The sequence below is a fragment of the Grus americana genome, chromosome 1 (assembly GCF_028858705.1).
Source record: "Grus americana isolate bGruAme1 chromosome 1, bGruAme1.mat, whole genome shotgun sequence".
NCBI lineage: Eukaryota > Metazoa > Chordata > Aves > Gruiformes > Gruidae > Grus > Grus americana.
The window spans coordinates 148,656,746-148,684,359 of record NC_072852.1 but is presented as its reverse complement, the minus strand read 5'-3'; the positions used below and the strand labels follow the sequence as shown (position 1 = coordinate 148,684,359).

The following is a 27,614-nucleotide window of genomic DNA, read 5'->3' as shown; positions in this document are numbered from 1 at the left end:
TCTAGCTAGAGCAATTACAAAAGAAAAAGACCATGATAAAAAAGTAGCTGTCAGTGGTTCTGTTAAAGGATGTAACACTTTGAAACTTCAGGAATTTCTCTCCTTTTCAACTCTGAAAGGAAAATTGGAGAAAAGGAACAGAGACGGTTCTGCATCCCTCCAAAGCTAGCCTTCAGATTGGACAGGAGCGCTGGTCTGGCACTGTGCTTTCACCGAGGCAGGCCAGGAGCAAGGACAGGAGGGCCGGTTCCATGCCTGCACTACCACATACCGGACAAGTCTGAACTTCTTCCAGGAGAGAGAGACATACCAGATACTTCAACCACCAAGAGGAATGGATGAGATAGCACAAACATGGTTTATGAAGAACTTGGAGAACAGCATTTACAAGAACATGAGTTTGTGCTCACCAAGCCCAAACAGCAATACTTCAAAGGCAATGAAGCACTACTGGACAAAGATGGACTGAAAGCTATTTTATCATGTTCAATAGCCCAAGGATTTTTTTGTTCTTCTTCCAAAATGTATTTACCTAGTTCCCACATGCTGGTGATGAATGCTATTAAGAGCTTTGACCAGTATTGCCCAGTCTAGTGGTTTGTGGGCAGTATGGTGCTCAGGGGAAACATAAGACTGCTGAAAGACAGCCAAGGATGCATCAAAGAGGCAATTACTTGCTTAGCAATGTTACTCGTGGACCAGTGAAGACAGGGGACCACTCACTGAAACAAACAGTGCTCTGATGATTTCAGATCGACTTGTTAGTGCCCAAAGTCCAAGAAGGCAGCACCACAGAGTTTCTGAGAGTCAGACGTGATCTCAGGAGAGAATACTTAACACTTCAGAAATGAAACTAATGAATTCAGGTTTGTATTCATGAGAAAGAAATTTCCAAGAGCATGAGCTAAGGCATCAATGTGTAAACAGGTGCTGTGTGCAAGTATCCCTCACAGGTTCATGCTTTCCAGTTGCCTCCCAATTTCCAATTGCCGGTACTTGCCAGAGACACAGATTGCCAACTGCACCAGTGCTTCCTGTGAAAGTATGTCTGATGAAGCACAGATGAGATTAACTTCCTGACATGTTGCTTCCAAAACCAGGTCCCCTCAGTCTGCAGCCTTCCAGAATTTCTTTCCACCCTTTATATCTCAAAACTTTGAACCCCAATGATTGCAACAGAAGTACTTGGAAGTACCCCTCAGGTTTGGAAACCAGGAGCCTGCCCATTATGAGCAACGCTTTGGCCTCCGACTGTACTACAGCAGAACCACAGTCACCATGATGCCAACAGGCAGGGGCAGAGGAGCAGGTAGCAAAATCCTGCCCAGAAGCAGGACTTACCTCACGCGCTCTTTCAGCAGGTTCATAGTGGGGTTTTGGCTCAGGGGTATGATAGCTTTGTTTATTTCTTTCTTGCTGCTGCTGCTGCTGTTGCTGCTGCTGTTGCTGCTGCTGCTGCCTCCTGTGATCGTGCTGCAGTGACAGGAGGTAGGCTTGCTCCTGCTGCAACTGGCGCTGGAGTCGCTCCGCCTGTCGGTGTTCCTCCATCTCTCGCCATCTGTATTCCTTTGAGAGAACACGTGAGCAATTCAAGACATGACATTGACTGTATGGTGGATGTGTCCCTATCCATCCCGTTAAAAATGCACCTTTCTGGTTGTTGTTGCTTTTAAATGTTTTTTTTTTTTTATTTTGATTGTTTATTTCATTGTTAAAGTATAGCCAAGAGCTAGGTTAGACCAATATGGCATGTGTCTCGTGTTGGGAAAGTTGAGAGTGTACTGCTAAGCTTGACATGATTGGAGAGTTATGTCAAAACTGATTTTTATTAAAGGAAGAAAAGAAAAAAAAGAGTTATTTACACTAAATCCAGTGTAAAGTTCATAAAACAATGATTTAGACCAACACTAGGCCATTGTATCCCGGGGTGGATTTACATATCATGTGTGCTTTTGATCTGCAACATAAGCACTCTAGTTCTTCACTGAATGCCAAGGTCTGTTCAGAAACTTGACCACCACACCAGAACTGTTCCACTTTAACATAAAGCCTCCTCTTACTGCCCAGAAAGCAGTGTGACCATACAGCACTTCCCATATGTGCCTGTCAGCCCACGATGCCAGCATAAATGGCTTTTTAATCAAGCTCCTTTGTTGTCATACTGTCAGTGCAGCTGTGCCCGACTGAGGGAAGCCTAGGACTGGCCAGATAAATGGATCCTATAGCTACTGAACAAAACAGATACAGTACAGTGCTTTACCAGTAACATGGCCTGCTCCTGGAGCAGCTGCTGCTGTAGAATTTCCAAGTGCCGCTGCTCCTCTTCTAGCTGTCGCCTGATATACTCCTGTCACATAGAAATTACCCAGCAATAAATTTATTCAAAAGGAATGCATTAGAACCCCCTGGGTGGAACACCACACGCTACTTCCCCAGTTCAGCTTTAACGAGAAACACACTTCAGGATGGATTAGTGCCTGCAGAACAATTTAGGAAGCCCTGACTCCTGAGTATCGGATTTTGGGCCCTTTCGTTCTGAAATTTGGACTCCTGCAAATGTTGCCGGCATGGGCCAGAGCTCATTTATGTGTTTTGGAAGTGGTTTCAAGAAGCAGCAAAATGCACTTGAAGGTTTTGGAAAGTTAAAACACAGCAAGTCGACTCAACACAGCCAACACAAAGTCACATGCAAGTTGTATTAAACATTAGTTTGTTGCACTGGTGCGATGAACTGTTAGCAACAGCTAGAGCCAGGCGTAGTGTAGGCAGAGCTGGAGCAAGCTCCCCCAGAAGGGCTCTGCCAAGTGCAGTGGGACCTGCCCTGCCATCTCCCCTGCCACCCTCACCAGAAGCTTCTCCTGAGCAGACGCTGCCAGCCTTGCTGAATTATGCGATGGTTATGACACAAACAAACATCCACCAGGAAACAGATATTAGACCAAACTCGTTTGCTCTTGCAATCTAGCCATCTCTTCACCTGCAGCCTCAACAGGCTGAGAGGTTTACCCGCTGTTTCACCTGACCCCCTAAGAACTCCTCAACACTCTGAAGCACCAAACCCAAGCTGGTAACATCCTATCATGCAATTAATGGAAGTATGTAATATGTGCATGCGCACACACACAAGCACACGCACACGTTTACAGTGTATGCATAAAGAAATTAATGGATCAGTGATACGGTGATGGGAGCTATAGAAAGTCTTGTGACAGACTGATGAGATACACTATACTGTAGTTACGCACATTGGCTGAGCCATAGTTTGGGTTAACAAAAATTCTAAGAGGGGGCATGTCTTTTCTTCTGAAAAAAAAAAAATATCTCAGAGTGGCTCAGCTTGGCCATGTCAATTAACCGTCTGTCATTATTGGCACTGTGCGTAATTAGCATTTCAACAGTTTAAAAAGCAGCTGGGGGAATACCCGGTGTCTGCCCAAAAGCAAATTGCTGTTCTGTAATTAGAGATTTTCCATATATTTAGTCCCATTGGTTAGTCTTCTCTCCTTTTGACTCAAACATCTTTGAGATATACATAAACACAATACAATTCCCCAGTAACACAATCATCAATGATCTCAAATGCAGTGAATTTACATAAGAAAAAATTAAGGTATATCAGGCCAAAACCAGGATTCCTTAAGTTAATGGGAAATTTACAATCAGCCTCTAGGACAGCAGTTTTGGGCCTTTATTTGGGATCAGTATTTTGCAGTACATGCACAGTAATTATGACCCTGATTATCACCCTGATTCAAGTTTTTAAAGGATTTTAAAACATGCAGATTTCATGCATAAATATAGCAGCTGAAGTTGACGGTTTAAAAGTTTTCTCACCTGTACTTTCAATGTATTAAGGGCACCCTGACACAACTAAAGATATACTTGCTGCCTGAACTGGCATACATTATTAGAGCTGGTTTTAAACAGACAGAGTAAGACAGAGAGAGATTGCATATTTAAGTTTTAGGAAGAAAAACCCTCTGCAGCTCAAAGGTTCCATCTGGAATTCAGAATATTCAAAGTTTATGACGAGCATCTGACCAATTCTGGGTGCCAGAAGCTGACACGCAACAGGGCTGACCTTCTCTGGGAGGCCTTCTGAACAGGGGCATGTCCTGCAAGAACCACTGATCCAGCAAGACAAGCCTAGAAACAATTTTCAGCTCCAGTGATGATTTTGCCAATTCTGATGGTTTTTAGTCAAGCCCAGGGGCACGAGCTGAATTTAGAATGAGTACTGCAACAAGACTTCTTTTTTTGAGGGAATATTGAGGCTGCCAGAATTTTCCATAAAGCCCTACAATCTATGTTAGTGCGTTTGCTGTCAGAGACAACAAAGATGAAAGGGACAGCGTTAGGTTGCCTCTAAGCTGCTTTAAGCTTACTAATTTTTAAAAAATTAAATTAGAATTTAGAAGAAACACACCTATTGTGCATATATCTGTATCATGGACTCACCTGCTCCCTTTCTACCCTCCTCTTTTCCTCCTCTGCTCTTCTTCTCTCTTCCTCTTCCTTACGCCTCCTCTCCATTTCTTCCAGACGTCTCTTTTCTTCCTGTTCTCTCCGCCTTTGCTCACGCTCTTGTTGCCTTCGAGCTTCCCGTTCTCTTCTTTGTTGCTACAAAAAGGGAAAAGAAACCACAAAGTTTTACTTTTGTTGTTATCAAAGAAAGAGGTGGAGTTGTTTTCTACTGTGAAGAGAGGGATTTACCAGGACTGGCAAGCTCTGCAACTGAGTGACAAAACATTTTATGCAAGTGATCCACCAGGAAACTAACTCATACCCAGCACACAACTATACCTAGAAGCAGCCTCGCTTACTCTCTCTGGTTTCTTCACGCACACATGCACAGTCACGTACCATATTCCTCACAATTGAGGTGTGGAAGCCCACTGCTGCTCTTCAAGAGAGGCTCACACTGAAATCTCAGTCTTTGAACAACAATTGAATTCTAATCTTCATCAGAGTGACAATTTTTTTACTTCCAACACATTATCTAAATGTTGCCAGAAGGGAACTATCAGCCCCACTGAATCAACTAAAACTCAAATGACAACTATCTGAGCTTTCAGTAAGCAGCTTCTCTTGTAACACAATTCATGGTCTGCTAAGAATTTGGTGGTGTTGGCCCAACAACCAACCTTGACTTAATGCACTGCCCAAAACTTTGCCTAAGAGAGAAGGAAGGCTGACCAACAGCACCTCAGCCCCTCCCAGAACATCAAAAGCACCTGTATGTAAAAGAGGAAAAACAGCTGAGCTACGCTTTTACACTTACACAGATAAGCTTTCATGCATGACCCAAGTACAAACGGGTCCTAATACGTCTGCTCAAGTTTGAAAAGAACCTGGAAAACAGCTCTAGAAAGCATGAACTGACTCATTTATGTCTGTAGAGCACCACGTATGACTTCAGAAGAGACATTTTAAATGCCTGTACATTCGTGACCAACTCTTCCTGCACTTCTACAGAAGCATCCAGTTACTCCACCTACCTCGAAATCCCAGGCAGCCTCCCACAACTGCCTAAGTGTCAAAAGACCCAGCTGTCTCCTGTTCAACCATCATCTGGGAATATCTCTGTAACATTTACTTCCATTATAGATTTCTATAATATGCTAAAAAATTATAGAAGAAATTTAAAACCAAAAAAAGCAGACACAAATTTAATCCCAAGAACAAAATGAAAACCTACGTTGGTTATTCCTTTTCTCATTTAGGTTAAGGTTAATACTATCAGCAATTTCTGTTGAAACAAAGCTGTCACAGATTTGCCAGTCTTAAGGCACTCCAAGTAGCCTTGCAAGAGAACTCAGACGAAGCTTTTATTTGGGTTCACAAATCCAGTTACTGGTCTGCTTTTCATAGTTGTGCTCAACTGAACAAGCAAAGGCCAGTCTACACTCCCTGTTTTACTTCACGGGATGAGCTTTCTCTGCTCAGCACATTACCCTGCATGACTATGAAGTAACTGAAAGCTCAACAGCCTTTTCCATCTTCTGGAATCGATACATGACACTGACATGACAGTTGAGAAGAAACATTGGGGGGAAAAAAAGATGGTTAAGAATTAGTAGTATTAAATAAAACAGACTGCTTTTCCATTTTCTTTAACTGGCTGCAGTTTTAGGAAAGATGCAACTTTCTTGAAGACCACTGTTCAAATACGCCCACTCTGTAACTACAACGCCTTCCTTCCTGGCCTGTAGCATCATCATCTCTTCCACTTTCCCGTGCCACAAGACATAAGCTCTTTTCTCCCCCACATTTTCTGTATCTTCTCAGAGACACAGCTTCCTTGCTCTTGCATCTCCTCTCCTAACTAAATGCATTACCAGCCTTTTTTCTCTTGCTTAAGCAAGGTCTCTTCAATAAATGTAGATATAAAAATAGCAAAAGTGCTGCAAGGCAGCTATGGCACGCGGTGCATATCATAGGTTTCACTGCTTCCCCTCCTTAATTTTTTAAGCACTATAAAAGGATTAAGGAGGCACTTTTATTTCTGAATATACGCATCTGTGTCAAACAATTTCTATATTTAAGTCAATATATTCAGGTGCCTCTTGGCTAATCAAGTCTGACAGGCTCTTTGTTTAAGAAAACTAAGATGTGAAGTACAATAATTCTGTTGCCCTGAGGATGCAAGAGACAGCACACTGCTGACTGGTTAATATGCACATGTATCATCTCAAACACTTCTTAAACATATGAAGCCTGTCTGTCTAACGATATTGTGTTGACATTATTAAGTGAATGTACTGCAGATCTTGGGATGGCATTGTTTTCACTACAAGGAAGATGGGCAGAGCTTAGGTCTTTTGGATGAAACAAATTCATCGCTTCTTAAATCAACGGAGAAGTATTCAGCAATCACTATAAATAACTGAACTTAATATGAGAAAAAATAAATTACAAATTGACTGAGACCTGATTTCCGATGGCATCATGAAATAAACAAAATCAGCTGTTAAAAGACAAGATTTTTAAGCAAACCTTGAGCCACTTTGCTCACTCAGCACCAATAGTAGACATTTATTACCTAGCGAAAAAGAAGGATTCTCTGCGACCAGTGTGCGTTTAAGTCAAATCTCCAAAGCACAAATGTGTTACTGTCTACACGCCAAAGTACAGAGAGAGATGGGGTTTCTCAGCATCGCTTCCACCTTCCCGTCAGACACCGCCTCAGCCCCTTGCCAGGCAGGTGGGAAGGGAGGCACCCGGCACCAGAGAGTCCCGCACCGACACCCCACACCATCCACTTATTCCTAGTCCTAGCTGTAAGAGAAATATTTCACTTCCTTTGCACGTGGCCTTTGAAACCTGAGCATCGAACTACTGGCCGCTAACAAAGGAGAATTTACTTTTAACAAGCCCAGGGAAAGGAAACCTACAGTGACAAGCATCTCTCGGGTCCTAGCCTACATCTTGTCAAAGAGATGGCAAAGCTGGCTGGTGGCAAGCCATTGCTGACCCAAGCTGGCTTCAGAAGCAGCCCTTTAGTTGACTTCCTACCATCTTTCTGTTGGCACACGGTCACCTTCCTGACTGCCTCTAGCAACTCCTCCACGAGGATACACCAAAGCCCTGGTCAACATGTTCCTTCGACTGGCCCGAAGGAGGGGAGAGGGGCAGGGAAAATCATTAGTTAAAAACACTGTCAGTTCTGTTTATAAAACTTAGGCTTTTGAATTTAATAAATGTGATTATTAGATACTATACTTCTTATCATGCACTACAAAAAAGGCCTGATGTAAAACACTGTTGTCCAATAGACAGCAGGTATAGATCTGGATTCACTGAAATTATGGGTGCATATCCAGATCTTCTTTAGTTGGATATGGTACGTGTCAGATGAAAAGCTTAATTACAAGGAGCTAAGTGTTAACCAGAAGGTAAGGGCAGGAACGCTTTAAAGAAACTTCAGAGATGCCAAAACACTATTTTGACAGAACCCATACAGCCTCACATTTCTGCATTTCACAAAACTAGCATTTTCTATGCCAATAACAAAGAAAACATACAGAAAATACAGTGTAAATACTCTGGCTCCGTGTCCAGTTTTAGGATGCTTTAATGACGATCTCATAATGGTACCTGACATCTCCAAACTGGAAGACCATGCAATAGAGCGTGATTTACCAGGAGGGGGCAATGCAACTACATATGCAGTTGCGTATACCAACAAATTCAGGACCTCATTCATACAGTGAATTGCTGAAGATAAATATAGACCCTCTAATTTTATATTCATAAAATATTATTACTCTGTCTTAGATGAAGGTTGATAAATACATATATTAATGATTTTTTTCACAAAGAATTAGGTAGCCTGGTATCAGCTTAGGAAGAGGATTGGAAAGATTAATAAAGAGACTTTTGCTTTGTCCACACTAGAGACAAACCAGAAGTAGAACTTCTTACTCAGTACCAATCCAAACTGTGAGCAAATTCAAATTAAGTAGATATGAATAATCTCTTCTGTAAAAGAAACAAAGCCCTGGTAAAAATCGCCTGCAGGTACACCTACATTAGCATCTTGGTTCAGATCAGGAGTGCTCTTTTGAAGTGAATCATCCAATCATCTCCGTTTACCAGGTTTTGTTTCATATTTTGAAGATGTCTTGGAGTGCCAACCACTCCTTTTGGATGAAATTAAAAGGGCAGATGCACTCCAACCACAAGCAGGCATGCAGTCTAGACCTCAGCTAATCCAAAGGAACTCCTCCTGTCTTCAAACACGTGGAGTGAAGTCTCTGGGTCCACAGCACTTTAATTATTGTGCTCCACAAATCTGATTCTACTGGACTGTACCACTTGCCAATGGAGCTACAACCTACCACTTCAAAAACATCCCTCTTAGGTTCTCATAATCAGGGACAGACACCATTTAATGAAGTTATCCTGAAGTGTGGAGGTCCACACAGAATGGGATTCCACCACAGCTAATTCTTAATTTCCCAAACCAGACTCAGTTTTGCAAAGTACAAATGCAAATGCCTTTCGATACCTGTCACACTGAGCACTGGTGTCTCCATGTTGCTGAACAGAAACACAGACACATGTTAAAACAGCCACAAACTGCTGAGATTTCTTGTTTTAACCACCTAAACACTTATATGTCATATAACTGATATTTATGTAACTAGTCTTTATATGATTTTTAAAGGGGGGGTCGGACAAATAATCCCCTTCCCAAAATGTTTCAGGTAATTTTCTGCACTTTGACCACTTATCATTTCCACCTCCTAACTAATACACAAATTATAAGGTTCCTGCAACAATGAGGTTCAGAAGTCACCTATACACCTTTTAAAAAGTAATCTTTTTCTCTAATACTGCTGAGAATTAGTTTTTGGCAGATGTCCTAACACTGTTCCTGTTACAGTCTCGGTCAAAACTGGCTAGGCTCCGTGCCAGCATTGTAAGAACAAGCCCTCAATTTTAATTTAGGAAGTGGAGAGGTACAAGGGGGAGGGGGAAGCATAAGCAACTTGTCCAGGGAGATTATCTAATGCATGAAATTCTTCCCAAAGAATGTTAAACAGGTAAACCCATTTACTCTACACAAGGAAACATTACAAGAAAGCAAGGCTTGGTAAAAATGTCAGCAAACTGATGGAAGCCCAGAGATTCAATGCCTGACACTAATCTTAACTCACATTAACAAGTTTATCATTGTTTACTGGCTTCATCAAAACAGGGGGGTGACTTAAGGACAAAGTGACCACATTTCAATATTTTGGCCTTCAATTGTGTCACAACACTGATGTTTATCTTAATATGTGTCTACCACCCTTCCCCCATCTTAAAAAGCTTGTTTTGGCTGTTGTTATGTTAAAAATCACTTGGGATCATACATTTTTCCAACACAAGATCCAACAAACTAAGCAGGGGTTTTTTGAAAACTCACTGTGGGCCTTCTTTTTTTAATTCACTTGAAGAACAGCATGCCCACCCCACCACCTGCAAAGGAAACCTTTATAGCTCATCATTCACATTTATGATTCTAAGGGAACCAGGCTGAGGTTACAAACTCAATAAAAGGTAAAAGCTTTTCTCTTAAAAACTTTACATGGTTTCCCGTGTAACCTTATTCAGTAATACATCAACCTACATTACATGCCGGCTTGTGGTTGCTGAAGTTGTTAGTTCTGTTTTGTATTTTAAAAAGCAGCACTGATCAAACATAACTTTCAGGTAACTGCCTTTTCTTTTTAATTGTTCATTAAATTATTATTTCTGCAACATCCCCGAAAAGTTCAACCCTGTGCAGAAAAGAGGTGCATTGCTTTCTTTCCTTTACTAGCAGCATCATCTCCTTTATTTTAAAAAGAATTTCCAGATTTTAAGGGTTGCATTGATTACTAAAGTTAAATGACCTAGATAATTTAATCTTAATCCCCTTCCTTGCCAAAAATGTACCGCCTGCAGAACCTTGGAGATTAAAGAGGCATTTAAAAGAACTAATTAATTCCCATACTAAGCAACATTTTAGAGACTAAGTATCTCAACTTTTGCCCACCTTTGAAAATATCAATAAAATATTTTATTTTCATATTGTCCCATGCTCTATTTTCCTAGCCCCTTTTTATTATCTGCTCCCCCAACAAAATTGCTACAGAGCCAGAGTCTAACAACAGTTGGAAGAGCTACGATGTTTATCTTGGCAATCTCAGAAGGGTGGGGAAGAAAACAGAAGAGAAATGGAGTTTATATGCCTCCCCCTTGTCCCTCCTCCTGGCTTCATGTGTGGCTGAGTTTTTGCTACCAATCCTTTCTTACAGCAGCACTAAACTCACTTGCACATTGAAAAAGAGAGATAAGGAGCATAATGTGACCTTGAAACCTATTTGGAATTTTGTATTATGTGTTATGTAAACACATCACGGGATGCAAATCAACATTTGGTCCTGTAGCATCCTCCTTAAACATTACCAGGATTTGGAAAACCAGACTGGGTGTAGTTTTTCCATCATTGCTAAGTGAACAGTTGAAACAGCGACTCAAGCAAGAGGTCATTTAAGGACGACTGGAATTTGACCCTGAACTTCTTGAGGAGGCAGAAGATTGGTTTCACTTCAGCTCTGTGTCATACCCAGCTCTGGCCTGAAGCGCTGGTTTGAAATCCTCCTACCTCTGAAGCTCACACTGCATATTCCATCTACACGTATATAAACGCGCGTGAGATCTTAGGAGGTGAAAAGTATGACAGAACAATATTGCATGTATACATTAATTTTCTTTTATCTTCAGGTACTGTATGCAAATTGCATACTTACCATATCACAAAAGTATGATTTGCATATTTGTATTTTTTTGCAGAATTATAATTTTAACACTAATTTATAAATCATACTTATAAATCTAGGTGGCTTTTAGTCATCATGCTACTATGCATGAGAGAGTAATAAATAAAAAATAGGCTTCTACCTACCATGAATGAATGCCAAAGACAGATGTTTGAGAAAGCTTTAAAGGGAAATTTGAAGCATGTCATGGCCCCCAAAAAAGTAATCTTGAGGCACTGCCTATTTTTAAAAAAAAAAAATCCGTCTAGGAATAATTAATGTCTCCCCTTCTTTACAGCTACCTAAAGTCTAGACATGTTGCCTCTTTTTTGGAACAGAGACCAAGACACAGCCTCCCCCCAAATACCTTCAAACAACCCAGCTTTGGCTCCCATTGCCTCCATAGGAGCTGCTGGATATTCAAATGCTTTGGAAGATGGCTCATATTTAAGTAGCCAGACATGGACTTAAGTGCTTTGCTCTACATTTGCCAGTGGATTTGAACACGTTGTTTTCTTTCCTGAGATGTGCTGGGCTACAGGGAACTCTTTTTAAATGGGCGTGGGAATGGGAAAGACAACTGGAAGAGGGGCTTTTTTTGCCCCCTGAGCTCCAGCCTCCTGTCTCTACCTCTTCCAGCCGCCTCCTTTGCTCCTTCTGCTGCTCGATGCGCTTCTGCCTCTCTGCCAGCAGCTGCCTCTTGTACTCCTCCTGCTCACGGAGCTGCTGCTCCTGCAGCAGCTGCTGTCTCCGAAGGGCCTCGGATCGTTCCTTGTTTTCCTGCTGCAGTCTCAGGAAATCACGTCGGAGGGTTGATTCTCCAGGCACATTGACAATGGAACTGCAACAAGAGGATGTTAAAGCCTCCCGTACAATAAAGCCTGATGGGCCATTAAATACCTTTTCCAAAGATGGGGAGCATTAATAAAATATAGCATGATGTTAAATTTTAATCTCGTTGCTTTCGGAGCAAAGACACTGGATGCATGTCAAATACACGCTCTCAGTGGAAGGCGTGAAATGAGGCCAAGCAAAATAAGGACCAACTCTGACATTGTGGAGCCCCTGACCAATCATATTTGCCATAAATCTCCCTCCATCCAGAGCTTGCTGGCTCTAAGCTATACGAGGGGGAGCTTTAAAACCTTTAGCAGTCACGGTACAGGTATTCAAACCCTTTGGGTGGTTTGTGTGGCTTGTGCGTGCATTTAATAGGAGACAGAAATTAAGCGTGCCCCTGATTTATAGTCACAGACCTTTACACTTACTTGGCATGGACTGCCCAGAGCCCTCCCAAAAGCAATTATTACCTTGGCTCTCCTTCTTGTTCAGGCACTTCCTCCTCTTCTTCCTCACTTCCACTATATTCATACTCCGTCTCATCTAACGGAAAAGAAACAAAAGCCTAGATAGCGCTTATCTTTCGTTTTAGGACAGTGAGGAGTTGCAGTAGCGCCTTAATGAACCAGTTCCTATCCCCTTCAGTGAGATCTGTCACAGACCCTAGAACTCATTCTGCATATACCAGCCCATCTTCCCACACTTGTAAAGCAGCACCGTGCTCTGCAGCAGACTTCCAGTGAATTCCCTGAACATCACCAGGTTTTACATGTAAGACAAGACGCCTGGAGAACTTCGGCACCACCTGAATAAAGAGAACAGGCTGCCTGAGACATTCACTTCATAGCTCTTGTGATGGGTTATTTTCTGTGAGTCTGATTTATGGCATGATTCCAGGAATGAACCTACCACAGACCAAAAAAGTAAAGGCATATATGCCAATATCCTCCTAAATACTGTTTAATGCTTGTATGAAAGAGGCAGTGGCTCAGAAGGGAGTAAATTTATCTGAAAATAAGACACTTGAAATTGATACTTTCTCTGTAGAGGACAGAACAAAACCTAAGAGCCTGCTGATAATCGCAACATGAATTAAAAAAGAATCTTTCAAGGGCTTGGGTTGTTCGGAGCTGTTCTAGGCATGGGGATTTAGAATGCAAAGCAGGACAAAAATACGTATTTTTAACAAGCTGCAATAGTGGATTTTTAGAAGTGGCATACCTTTCTCTCCTCTCTTCTTCCTGGTCCTGTCTATATGGTCCTTAAGCTGGATTCGGACTTGCCTTTCATTTGGTTGGTCACGTATAAAGGGATGTTTCAAGAGTTGCTCTGTAGAAGGTCGCTGCATGTAATTCTTCACTAGACAGCCTTCTATAAAGCTGAAAAACTTTTTTGACCTGAGAAAGTAGAGAGGGGAAAAAAACCAAAACAAGACAAGATCACAGGTAAAACTCAGCTCAAACATTTTTTCTGTTCTTCCTCAGAGTCTAATTCCTTTCCTCAAAGAGCATCAGGTCCCAAAGGATGGTACAAGTGCTGTCTACAAGTGTGCCTCCTAAACAGAGCTGAGTGGGCTCCAGCTGAGCACTGGGCTGGATGGACACATACCAACATACCTGCAGTGCTTAGGCACAGCCTCGCAGTAATGTGCCCTCTTTCACAGGCATAATTGCCCTGAAAGGCAGGATCTATTAGCGAAGGCAAATCATGCAAACCCAGCTCTGCTACTTCTGGACCACAGCTGGGTAGCATCCAGCTTGCTTGGAGCACGGGCAGGGCAGCTCTGGTGTGTCTCCACCTGCCCATGCTATCTAAGGGCATGTCTGCTTCAGAACAGCCATACCACATACCAAAAGCCACAAGAACTGCGGCCAGCATTCCCCTGACACGAGCAGCACTGCGCTGCTTTTGTACGCACCTGGGCTCACTGAGATAGGTCTGCGAGAATTTAAGAGTATTTTATTTTTTACCTGAAGAGCCACACACACAAAATAATCCTCGTAGAACAACAGGTGGGTGTTAAATAGCATTGTCTGTTCAACACAGGCACTTGGGGTCAGATTCTCACTGATGCAATTTAAGGGCATGAACTGAACTGAGCTCCTCCTGCACACCGCATGAAGCAACAAGGTACGGAAGTTAGCTAAGCTGAAGCACCACCTTCATAAATTTGCACTTCATTTGAACTCCTGAAAGAGGACTTCTCCAGATAGAAGCCACCAAATAAGCCACCTTGCAAAATGCCAGTAATGGAAATATTCAAAACCGCATTTTTCTCATAACCTGACACTGAGCACACCATCAAAACAGTTGAGTCACAGCAGCGCTGGCTTTGGCCAGAGTCACTTTTTGATTGCTAGGTGCTCTCAACCTGCTCCCGTACTTAGGCAGCAAACACCTCTACCACATGGTTAAGTGTGAAAACAACAACAGTTTCCATCCATCGCTTCACTTTCCTACTGTAATCTAAGAGGCTCAATTCAAGGTAACTTCACTGGGTTTTTTATTCCTCACACCTTAAGTGTTATTCTTCTAAATAAATAGGTTCATGAAAGGCTTATGCAAATACTGTATATGCATCTCTATTCCTTTAACTTATGCAGAAAGCAAGTATGAGAGAGGGATGCCTTGACAGTACAAATGCATAAATAAGTCAATCCAGGCAAAGACCAAGCCCAGCAAGCAAGCCAAGTTTATATTATGTTGATATTGAATAGGCAGTCAAATCACTTCATTACTTTGACAGGATCACAGCATCCTGTGATCACATTCAATCTATATGAAACCTCTTTCTAGGGAGTATTTTTGTTTCCTATGTGCCAGTTGTAACCAGTAACTGGGAGGAAATCCTCCAATACTAATGGATTCTTCTCAGCTGGCAAGAAGCACACACTCAATTCCAATCGTTTACAATAATTATAATGAAAGCCTTCATTAGTTTTAATAGCTCCTTTCAACTTAGCAACTAGATCACTATAGTACTGTTCTGTTTCTGTGTTATGATACATTTGAGAAAACATACTACATTTTAAGAGTGCTGCGGGAGCTTATTTTTTAAAATATGGATCCATTTGTCACCTTAATACAGATGCTGCTCTGTCAAGAAAAAAAAGTTTGGTTTTTATTTTCACATAATTCGAGATGAAATTTCTCTGGGACAAACACAACTAAATAAACAAGGCATGCTTTTTATTTCATGCTTTGATTCAGCAGCACAAAAGATAAGAATAGAGTGATTTTTGCAAACTTAAATTGCTTTACGGTTCTGTGGAAGCAGTAACAAAACAGCATGTGATCAGATACAAGAAAGCATCATGCTACAAAAAGGGTTACAAACAAGATATAACCAATACGTACCATTTCTTGGATTTTAACCGCGGGGGAGGGTTCCTGGGTATCAGAAAGAGTGCCCTCATGGGATGCATGTCACAAAGTGCTGAAGGAAATAAAACAAAACCGAACAGAAACATAGAGACGTTGGCTTAGTTGCTCTGTGTTAATACAATGGCCTCAGCTTCCACAACCATTCCCACCGTCCCGACCGCACACACAGCTGATGCAGAGAGCAACACAGCTAAATGGAATTAGCCCGAAACGACAATTCCACAGCAAAACGTGCCAAGGGCAGCGCCCAAAAGAGAAAGAGATCGAGGCATGGATTAACCTTCAGAATCAACCATGATGGGAACATCTGTGCATGGTCTTCCTCCAGCCCCAAATCATCTAACTTACATTCCGGTCAATAAAATATTGGGGGGTGACGATGGCAGAAGGAAATGACACGGTTACTGTTTCATGCAAACTTCCCTCCACCTGCCCTTCTCTCCCATTATGGAGGATGCCTCATTTTTACTCTCCAGACTTGGAGATTTTCTTTACTCCAAGGCCTGACAGTTTTGAAGCATGGAAGGGTCTGTATCAAAAAAAAAAAGGATTTCCTGCAGAACTGAAATGCAAGCCCATGACTTTTTCTGACAAAAGTCCTGCTGGTTTCAGCAGACACTTAGTGGGAGTCCGGGATTTCTGCTGGACAGCCTTTCCTCCTGTTCCACAGCAAAGCACCACGGCAGAGCCAAACCAGGGAAACAAGGGCGCAGGGAGAGAGGCTGCCCAAGAAAGGTCACTAGAGGCAAATCCTGTTTTTAACCACCTTCCTATGCCTGACCCTCGCACCATCAGTCTCAGCCTAAATGATCGCTGCAGGCAGAGGTAACATTTTCCACGCAACAGAAATCCAGGAGAAACAGACTGATGTAAAGAGGATTCTGGATTCAGAAATAAGGGGCCACAACCTTGGCAGAGAAGCCCCTGGATGCCTGAGGATCCCACCCGACCACCAAGCTTAGAGATGGACTCTTCAGCCGCCACTGGAGGAGGAGGCAGAGCCCACATGCCAGAGGACAGACCAAGGCAAGAGCTGTTCAGCATTTACACTGGATCTTCGCTTACTTCTCAAATGCCCCTCTTGTGCTTTTACACAAAAAGGATCCAAGCTCTGCTTTGGTTTGGAAATGAAAAAATATTATTGTCCAATACCAAGCTTACAAAAAACTCACAGACCCAGCTTTTAATTGAAAGCCATACAGGCAACCGAATGCACTGAACAAAAAGGTACGGCAAAAAGGAGGTCAAGTGGTAGCTCAAATGTCGTTAACACAGTGCTGGCTGAGGTGTCCTGGGAGCAGCTCTCACATGGGCATGCAGGCAAACGTGCGCTTAGGAAGAAAAAACCCCAAAAACCAAAACCCAAACCATCAGACCTCCTAAAACATGAATCACAACAAGAGCGTTGTGATTCGATTTATAAATTTTACGTTAACAACAACCAAAAAAATCAGGCAGCAGCTATAATGAAATGACCTTTTTTTAGCTAGGAAAATATCGATACTTTATTTCAACATGATTATTGCAAAGACAGAGGTTTCAAGCTGGGCTACGGTGTGGTGGTGGTGGTTGTTTATGAGTAAAAAAATTTAATTAACTCACTCTTAGGTACCTTAGACTGTTACTTTTTAAATACAGAGCTCCAGTTGGGGGTGAGGGTAAGCATATTTGCTAGTTCAATCAGGACTTTCATAAAAATTACCATTAAATGCCAAAACATTGTGCCTAATTTCTTTTCTTTTTAAATCCTTCTGTCCTCCTCTCACCTATCTGTTGTCTGCCTCAATAGTTGGAAAGAATAACTATATGAGGGGAAAATAAGCTATAAAAAGTTGTGCATTTTTGGTTTCCAGCTTTCTCTGTCAAAAATACCCATATCAATGGATCAGTATTGTCGAGTAGGGACCATTAAGTTCAATACTTTGTGTGGAAGATGGATTTACAGTTTAAGTCACGTCACTACTAAGATCAACACCGCCCACTGATGGGTAGAAACAAAAGGAAAAACAATGTTAGCATTACCCAGAGCGACAGAAAGACGACACAGGAACAATTGCTACAGATGCTTCTTTCATTAAGGTTGGTTTTCTTGAGGCCCCTCTGCCCCTCTCCCCAGCTGAGGTTTCAGCATCCCAGGCCAGGCCATACATAAATTGGGACACAACTCCAAAACACAATAAACTACCCATAGGAAGGAAGTCTGACGCTCGATTAGCTTCCAAATATTCCTGCTATAGAAATTTAATTACTGCAGTCTGCACTGTAGTGCTTAAACACAATCCTATCTTTATCAAAAGCATTGCTATTTATGGGATTTTATATTTATAGGGCAGGCAAAACCAAAGAGAACAGAAATAACATGTGGATACTTTCAGAAACCTCAAAACTAGGCTTAGATTACAACCAGCATCTCCCAAGTATATGTTTCAGTCTTAATGAGCCCACTGGAGAAGCACACGTATCACTTACGGGGAGCTCCTTCTGCCATCTCTATGGCTGTAATGCCGCATGACCAAAGGTCACTCTGCGTAAAAAGAGAGAGACCATATGTTAGTAGGTGAATTTATCCATTCAGACAGTAAGAAAGTACTATTTACAGAGGCCCTGTAGGTGAGACTGAAACCAAATACCACGGCTTTTTAAATAATACAAGCCACTTTTTTCTTGCAACAGTATCATAAAATCCTACTTTTCATATAATACCTATATATATATATGCAGAAATGCACGCACGTATTCACACAGAGTATGCAAACAATCCTTTCTAATAACACATAAAATATATTCACGTTATGACAAAGAAAAATACATTTGCTCAAAATCTAAGTCTACGAAACAACAGAATTTTCAGTATTCCCTTGTTTACAAAGGATTGAACAAGGACATTGCCAGGGTGTGCAGAAATGCAGCTAGAAAAGCAAAAGCTCAGCTCGAATTGAAATTGGCCACAGACGTCAAAAACTGTAAGAAAGGGTTCTTTAGGTACATAAACAAGCAGCAGAAGGATAATATTGGCCCACTGTTAAACAGGAGAGGTGAATTAGTCACCAACAACACTGATAAGGCAAAGGTTCTCAACACTTCCTTCACCTCTGTCTTTACCAGTGCTGTTGGGCCCCAGGACTTGGGAACAAAAATCCAGGTTGATGCAAACATGGACCCGCCATCAGTGAAGGAAGAGTTGGTATGTGAACTGTTACAGGACCTCGACCTCTGCAAATCGATGGGCCTCGACAATATCCACCCGAAGGTGTTAAGAGAGCTGGCTGATGTCATTGCAAGGCTGCTCTCCATAACCTTTAATAAGCCTCTTTGGAGATTGGGGGATGTCCCAGAAGACTGGAAGAAGGTTAATGCCACCCCCATCTACAAAAAGGCCTTAAAGAAGGATCCAGGAAATTATAGATCTATCAGTCTTACTTCAGTCCCTGGGAAAGTTATAGAACAAATCCTCCTGGGGGCTATCACAAGTCAAATGAAGGACATAATTGGGAAAAGTCAGCATGGATTCACCAAGGGCAAATCATGCTTGACAAACCTGATTGCCTTCTACGACAAAGTAACCTGCTCAGTTGATGTGGGGCGAGCAGTGGACATTGTCTACCTGGATTTCTCCAAGGCTTTTGATACGGTTCCCCACAGCCGCCTCCTTGAAAACTGACAAGTGGTCCGTGTGGTGGGTGGGGAACTGGCCGCACCCAGACGGTGGTGGTAAATAGCTCTTTTTCGAACTGGCAACCTGTCACAAGTGGGGTCCCCCAGGGATCGATATTGGGCTCAATGCTGTTTAATATCTTTGTAAGTGATCTGGATGATGGGATCAAGTGCACCCTGATGAAATTTGCAGATGATGCAAAACTGAGTGGGGAAGTAGACACTTCGGAAGGGAGAGCCACCCTGCAGGAAGACCTGGATAAGCTGGAAGAGTGGGCTAACAAGAACCTTATGAAGTTCAACACAGACAAATATAAGGTCTTGCACCTGGGAATATATAATCCACAAGGGCAGCACAGGCTGGGATCTACGTGGCTGAGGAGCAGCTCTGTAGAAAGGGACCTTGGGGTCCTGGTGCACAACAAGCTCAATATGAGTGAACAGTGTGCTGCAGCAGCAAAGCAAGCCAACAGGATGTTGGGTTATATCAACAAGGGCATCACCAGCAGAGATGAAGAAGTCATTATCCCACTCTACTCAGCGCTTGTCAGGCCACACCTGGAATACTGTGTTCAGTTTTGGTCCCCACTATACAAAAAAAGATGTGGACAGACTGGAGAGGGTCCAGAGGAGCGTCACCAGGATGATCAAAGGACTGGGAAGCCTGCCATATGAGGAAAGGCTGAGAGCAGTGGGTTTGTTCAGCCTTGAGAAAAGGCGGCTTAGGGGTGACATCATCATCATGATCCAGTACTTAAAGGGTGGCTACAAAGAAGATGGAGACTCCCCTTTTACAAGGAGTCACATGGAAAAGATAAGGGATAATGGGAGCAAGTTACTCCCGAGGAGATTCCAGTTGGACACAAGAGAAAATTTTTTCACAATGAGAATAATCAGCTACTGGAATAATCTCCCCAGGGAAGTGGTGGATTCCCCAACACTGGACACTTAAGATTCGGCTGGATGGGGTGCTGGGCCATCTTGTCTAGACCATGCTTTTGCCAAGAAAGGTTGGACCAGATGATTCTTGAGGTTCCTTCCAACCTGGTATTCTATGATTCTGTGATTTCCCTACAGTAGATTCACAGAACATACCATACCCGTTCTCCCAAACAAAAGAGAGAAAATGAAAGACTATGAAGAGTACGGGGCAAAAACCCCCAAACCTGGCAAGTCTTTTTCAGTGTCTAAACCAGCAAATAAGCAAACAAATACAGATTAATGGAATATACCCAGTCCCAAACTTTTTCTAGTCCCAATAGTCAAATAATAGCTTTATCTAGGGGAATAGCCATCATTGCTAATACTGCAAGAAGCCTCTGTTGGACACACTGCTTGCAGCCAAAACGAACACTCCCTCCCTACCATCTCTCAGCTTTGCTTGAAACGTTATGGAACAAGAGTCCTTCAGTGGGAGCCTTTCAAGGTACCACCTCTGGCCAGCACCCCTGACTAGGGAGAGCCTGAGTGAGAGCCAGGAGGGTGAAACATAGGCAAGAGCTGGAAAAGTCCTGGCGAGGAACCAACTCCAGAGACTGCCGCAGCTTAAGGGCCAAAACACTGGAGGAGGCTGCTGAGAGAGAGCTGTTCTTGAGCAAAGCAGTCTTCATTTCTGGTCATCATAGTGTTTTTTTAAAAAATTAGTCAAAACTAATGAGCAAATAAGCTCTTTTATACTACAAGCAGAGAAGTATTTCTAACAATTGCATTTTCAGACCCAGCAAGGCAATCTTCTCCCTTGGTCCAACCCAGCCATTTAAGCTAAACTGCACAGCCTTGTGATCTTACAAAATCTTTCAACCATGATTTTTTGGGAGGAGAGCACCCTACAGGCTCCACCAGGAACAATAAACAGGTGTTTTCAGAGGCAGGAGGAGTTATTTTTCATATCATGACTGCATTAACAAATATTGCAGAGAGTTTTCCTCCTTTATTAGATAATTTAATAGCCACCCCTAATAACTCCATCCGCAAAGATATAAAGCATTATCTTTAGTACAATGAGCTGATGGATTTAAAAAGCAATTAAATCAAGAGAAATATGATCAATCTGATCAATCTTACTCAAAAGGTACAAAAACACCAATTGAAATAATCTGTTGGTTTTTTAAATAGATTTAGACATACACAAATATACTGATAGCTAACACCACTATCAATCTCAGCAAATTGATGTAATTGATATTCATCTCTAAAATTCATTGTAAGGCCTTAATCACAGGCTTTCTGATACCTTTGTTGCCCTTCTTGGTTAAGAGCTGGAACAACTTCATTAGTCTAAGCGAAGATTTTTTTAAAAGCATATTTTCAATTTTTTCTTTCCTTGTGCTTTCATTAAAGCAAGCTGAGAAGAATTTTTAAGATTACAATATCCTTTTACTAGAGAAATTTAACTTTAAATACACATACATAATATTCTTAAGGGTAGTGTAAATACCATCAAGCCAATTATGGTTTTGCAGTAATTAAATCTTTGGTTTGCAGCAAACTATGTAAAAAATGATCCTTGTTGATAAATGTTGCGATGGGTATTTTTTTATCAACACGTATATGTATCCTGAAATCAGGAATAGGCACAGTTTAAAGAGCTCCTTCTGTACTTCACTGGCTCTCCAGACGGTGGTTCTATTTAAGGCAACACCTAAAATGCATTGTTCTGGGTTACTACAATAACTGGGACATAGTCTAACACAATTTAATGTACAATCATTATACAAATTGAGAACACGGGCATTTCTAGTTAAACTCTTTTTTGCCTTCTCTGAGCAGCTACAGCATCCTGAATTCCTATACTACTTATGGCTCAAAGCTATGATAATACAAGTAACAGCAACTGTTAAAACAATTTGACAGTGACCCATACCTTGTACTCTTGTAATAAGAATGTAACTACACAAAATAGTATTACTTCTACAAAGCATAAGAAATCTCAAAACCTGCCATCGTTCGTGAACATTCATACTACAAGTGTATGGGTTTTGTATGTTGGGTTGGGTTTTTTCTGTGAACAGGACTCTCTTACTCTGTAATCATACGTAGCATCTGGGTTTTCATCACAGGCAATAACTTCTGGAGCCATCCAGTATGGAGTTCCAATAAAAGTGTTTCTCCTGCCAACTGTCCTGTCCAGCTGAGCGCTCACACCGAAATCCACTGTGGGTGGGAAAAGAGTAAAATAAAGTAAGAGGGGGAAAAATAATGCAGTGATTACTTCTGTAAGGTGATTTGGAAATAAAACCCTGTGAATGTTCCACATGGGAGGACGATGCTGAGGAGAAATAATATGATTAATACTGAGGCAGCCGAGCCTTTGTGGTTCATATGCAACGTGTTGGCCCACACGTGTCAAGGGACACGGCAGCGTGCAACCACCTCTCCTGCACCTCTCACCGGCCTGCCTGTACAGAAGGGAGTGTACAGCTGCAAAAATACTGCCTGGGAGGCTGAGGAAGGGCCATTCCCTTCCCAAATGGTGAAGCCAAGCCCCTTTGTCTATAGAGAGGGAGCTGCTTCCCAAAGGTACCTCTCATGCTGTGGGAAAACCACATGTGTGAACACGTCTCCTTTTCAGATGCCCACCTTTTCTGCTCTAAAATCAGACAGCAAAAATGATTTGTTGCTCAGCGAATTGCTCTCTGCTCTAACATACAGAGCAGATGCGTCGATAGGAGCAAAAGATGAGGATTATTCAAGAGGTGCCAACTCTGAGCACACGCACACAAGGGTTGCAAAAGGGATGCCCATTTCATTACAGGGCAATTACATTATAAGGGTGTTTTCTTCCCTTCAGTTCTCCCTGCTCACACCAACAGTGATACATGTCTTTCTATACCAGTAACTGCATCTGCCCTAGAAGGGCTGTGTCAGCTTCACTGCATCCATCATCTGAGCGACACTGACAAACAGGTGTAGATGAGCTTGGTGGGAGCAACGGTTTGGGAGCTACTGTGCTCCACTTTGGACCAAAAGGAGGAAAGCTCTCCTGAGAGCTTCCTCTCCAGCAGCCGGGACATCTTCCCATGCCTTGTGCTGCAGGAAGGTGTAATGCAAAACAGAAGGGATGTGGGCTGGGTGGGAGGGCTTCAGCATGGCTCTATATTTAACCGAAAAAAGGTGGTGAATGTAGTGTGATACACAGAAGGTTAAAGTGTGCGGTAACTGGAAGAGACAGATTAGAGAGAAGGAAAAAAAGCGCTTGTCCACTTGGAAGGGAGAGAAGAGGCCAGGGATGAGCATGGGTTTCAGCAGGCATGCCAGAGCTGGAACTGCGTTTTGAATTTGATGCCACAGCTCCCTCAAGAGTGCCATCCAGATTGTATTTTTGTGTCCAGAACCTGCACAGCAGGTGCTATTTTAATTAAAGCCAAATAAAAGAGTGACTCTCATCACTTCCCAAGTCCAGAATAAAGAGAATCAGAACCAACCCAAGTCATGCACGGCTTGTGGGGGGGGCACAAAACGATCCCCTCACCGATTCTGGCATGAAAGCCAACATCTTCTAACAAAATGCATGCCATCCTCCCAAAGCAAGAAGAAATATGTGCAGAGCCTTGATTCACACAGGAGCAGTGACAGAGTACACAAGCTACAGAACATGTCACAGGGCTCTTAGAGGATAAAGTCAGTTTGGGAACATAAGAAACAAAGGTTGAATGAATGAGGAAGTGGATGTGTATGCCTACTTACCGAGTTTCACTTCTGCATTCTCAGTTAACAACACATTTTGTCCTTTGATATCCCTGTGAATCACGTGGTGGGCATGAAGATGTGCCAACCCCTGCATTAAGAAGAGGAGAGGAAGGAGACGACATCAGAGCTAGGCTCTTGGCTTAACAACAGACTACCCATACCAGCACCCCCAAAGCCCATGGCACTGGGTCTCAGGCTCTTGCTTAGCGGCTGGGTGCAATGGGACCCAGGGGAGCCTTGTAGCAGCACACCGCCTGCACAGCTTTCCCTAACGGAGCAGAGACACAGGCCCCAGGTCACGCACACGCTGCACCTAAACACAGCCCAACATCTGTACTGTGCAAACACCTCTCAGCTGTCACGTGAAGAAAGTTCAGCTCCCAGAAAGTCTCTGTGCAGTGACACTGCAAATGACAACAGCATCAGTGTACATCACTGACATCTGACACACACAGAGTCACATAGAATTTAGTCCGGGGAAGGGGGCTGGAGGGAGAAAAGAGCATGCAGACATGCACCCCCGAGAAGGCGGTGGGAGGGTGATGGACTTGTAGTTACATTTGGGGGCGAGAGAAGACTGACAACAAACAAAAGCTCTGCTGCTAAGCTGCAGTTCTCTAGCCTCCATTAATACGAAGCCAGATAATTGTTCCTCAGGAAAAAAAAATATGCAAAAAAACTCCAACCATGAGCATTATACTTTCCAAAGGAAACAAAACCTCCTGGCATACGGTGCTTTTTGTTGAGACAGCACCTGGATGCATGCCCCAAAGCATTAGCCATGTGGAGGGAGGGCTGAGGAAGACATATGTTGCATTTTACTCTCTAATGTAATTGGGAGAACAACAGGCAACCCTCTTAGCAACTGCCTGTATTTTGGTTTCTCCTCAGATCTCTGCTTGGAAAATTGCAGTCTCCAGTGGGATCGTCTTGCCTGTTTGTGTTGCCCTCATAGGCTTTTAATGTTTTATGAAAAATAAAGAAATAGAACCTTTACAGCTGCAAGAGGTTAAGAGAGTAGTGGTTGCTGTAGAGAAATATTTCCTAACACATGTTCTTCATTAAATGATCATTTACCAGTTTGCCTACATAACCATTGGGCTATTTTCTTTTTTTAAAACAGTTAATGAGCGTGACAAAAAAAAACACAGTCCACAGCTCCTCCCCGCACATGTCACAAGTGAATCAAGTGAACGGCTGATGTCCCCGAGACCCTTTGCTGGTTGCTAACGCTAAGTGTGGTCTTATTTTTCACAGGAATGAAGACTTTTCCACGGCTTCACACAGGATACTTTTTAAAGCCTTCTGCTATGCGGACCCAGCCAGAGAGATAATCGTCTGTTCTCTCCAGAGTACCATCTAACCTTACTGAAAAAACACATTTAGGTTTGCGAAGGGCTGGGAGGAGGCAGAGGGGCACAAGCCCCTCCAACCACACAGGGATCCACTGGGTCGACACTCACCTGTGTCTCCACCTGCACCAATCTTTGGCACTTTAGCTCATTTTAACTTTCTGTTACACAACCTCTCTCCCCCGTCTCTGACAAACTCGGTGTCAAATCAGGTTTTGCAATGTCTCATAGCAATGCAAGTTTAGCATTCCTTTTTTCCAGATATTCCTGTTCCTGCTAGCAAGCAATTAAGGCTCCTTTTGCAAATCTCTCACAGGAGTGAGAAAATAGCTTTCACCTAATTCTTTTCTGAGGTAAATAATTTTTTCCTCTTCTCGGCAAATGTGACTACCTTACTGAAGGAGAACCTAGGATGAATCCAACATAGCATGCATCCAATAGCATCCTAGGTGACACAGTTCTCAAATTAAGCATAAGATCAGTCCTGCAGAAGTTAGCTTTCCTCATATTAAAGCATGCTATCCATTTGATTTGAAATACAACCATCAGTAGGTATTGAACTTTTCTTCTCTCTTGTAAATAACTTAAAATGTGCCAGCCCAAACGCCAGCAGCCGGACTCTCTCCTAGCATTTGGAATTAGAGCAAGAGACCAGAACTGTACGTCTCCCTCCCTCCCCATCTTAAAAATCGCCAAGGCCGAGCAAATGTGTAACACAGACAACAGGAACATTGATTTATGCAAGAGCCAGTGATGGTTTCCTTTAACATAAAGCCCTTCAGAACTTCATTTATGATGAGGTAATTGAACAAACATACTGTGTAGTGGTATGGGTAGGAGGCAATTTGTTATACAAAGAAGCACGAGGAAAACCATACCAGATTTACTTAGCACAGCAAACAAATGCCAATTCAAAAAGCCCTTAAACTGTACCAACTGGAAATTAAATATGAAGAGTAATTAGTTAAAGCTTCAGTTTTAGAAAAACTGGTAAGTGGCATCCCTTTTCCTGAGAAGCTTTTGCAGCGCCGTCTGCCAGCACTCTACAGCGCACAACCACATACGATGTAGCTGCTTGCTCTAGGTAGACTGCAGGAATATTGAACGTGCAAGCACATCACAGCACAGAAGTCCTGAATGGTGGCCTGAGCCAACAACTCCTTTCCTCCACAGACTTGAATAGGAGCAGAGAAAGACGGCTGCAAGCACATTTGGAAAAGTCCACTCTGCACCCTATGTTGTTACAACACTTACAACCTCAGGCTTCTCAACAACAGTGTCTTACGGGCACTGTTTCACAGCTTCTACAATAGGTAAGGTCACTGGTTCTTCCGCTGGCTTCTCATGACTGAAAATTGCTATTTTCTGCAAGGCTGCTATTACAATACAGTACAACTCACACTGAGTTAAATGATGTGGAGCAGACATCTATCTGCTCCTACGCACTCTCCAAGCGATGACATGGCTAACAGAATTGATCAGAAACAGCTTCTTGCAGAACCTCAAGCTAGGCTACATCCCTGTAAGACTGTTTCTGTGTTTTTAAGCGGAGCAGACTATTTTCCTTACCCGGAGAATCTCTCTGGAGATATATGCTATCCAGTCTTCTTTCAGAGTATTCCCTTTCGTGTTCTTCACAAGGTCTGTGATAGAGCCTGCTCCACAAAACTCCATAACAAGCTGCAAAACAAATATCAACATGCAACCAACATTAAACACAGTTCCCAGATGTCCAGCGAAGTAAAATAATCAGGTCGCAGCACTGATTTGGGAAACCCTTGCGAAGCAGTGAATATAATGTATATTACATCTCTGCCTGGAAAATGGATTCAAACCAAGTATCTCCAATGTGTGTTAGACATATATGGAATATGTCGCACATTAGTTACCACATTTTCAAGGACTGATTTAATCACTGTAATTTAATGCTGGGAATCTGGATTTGCTCAGCTATGCAAAATGCATTAGCAGCAACAGGAGTAAAAGCACATCCAATGCTGAAGGAATCAAACCGATCACACCATTGCAACACATCTTATCCTTGAGCTCCCGTTTATTTATGGAAGAACATGCACTGATGTCTGTACCCTGCTATTTCAAACCCAAACTTCAATCCTCTATAGGATGTAGATGAGGTGGGATGAGAAATGTAATGGGTACAATTCTCAAGTGCAGCTTTCTTTTTACAGCCACATATTCTTACTGCTCAGCTCATCAGTCCTGTTCCCATGAAACATGTTACTATCCATCTGGGAATTGGGGAAAAAAAAAGTTAGTTAAAGAGCAAATCCATTGCTAATAGCAAATCTTGGTTCAGCCATCCTCTTAAGGATGCACGGTTAGCTTATGTGATTCACTTATCTATCTGTTCAGACAAGCACAAAATTCTATTAGTTTGTCTTTC

At 42.5% G+C, this 27,614-nt stretch overlaps 1 protein-coding gene across 10 annotated transcripts in view; it reads right to left on the bottom strand.

Moving 5' to 3' along the window:
- The window catches only part of MAP4K4 (mitogen-activated protein kinase kinase kinase kinase 4), a 168,826-nt gene that overhangs the window by 34,671 nt on the left and 106,541 nt on the right, over positions 1–27,614 (bottom strand). For 7 of the 10 annotated variants that reach the window (XM_054824401.1, XM_054824392.1, XM_054824428.1 and 4 more), the window contains exons 5-15: positions 26,780–26,890; positions 23,856–23,946; positions 22,192–22,322; positions 17,985–18,039; positions 15,489–15,567; positions 13,353–13,528; positions 12,602–12,674; positions 11,922–12,132; positions 4,459–4,620; positions 2,261–2,347; positions 1,342–1,566 (exon numbers count right to left, since the gene is read on the bottom strand). In XM_054824401.1, the coding sequence (XP_054680376.1) occupies positions 1,342–1,566; positions 2,261–2,347; positions 4,459–4,620; positions 11,922–12,132; positions 12,602–12,674; positions 13,353–13,528; positions 15,489–15,567; positions 17,985–18,039; positions 22,192–22,322; positions 23,856–23,946; positions 26,780–26,890 (1,401 nt within the window). The remainder of the gene's footprint in view (positions 1–1,341; positions 1,567–2,260; positions 2,348–4,458; positions 4,621–11,921; positions 12,133–12,601; positions 12,675–13,352; positions 13,529–15,488; positions 15,568–17,984; positions 18,040–22,191; positions 22,323–23,855; positions 23,947–26,779; positions 26,891–27,614) is intronic. The other 3 variants (XM_054824419.1, XM_054824467.1, XM_054824461.1) reach the window with 1 other exon arrangement.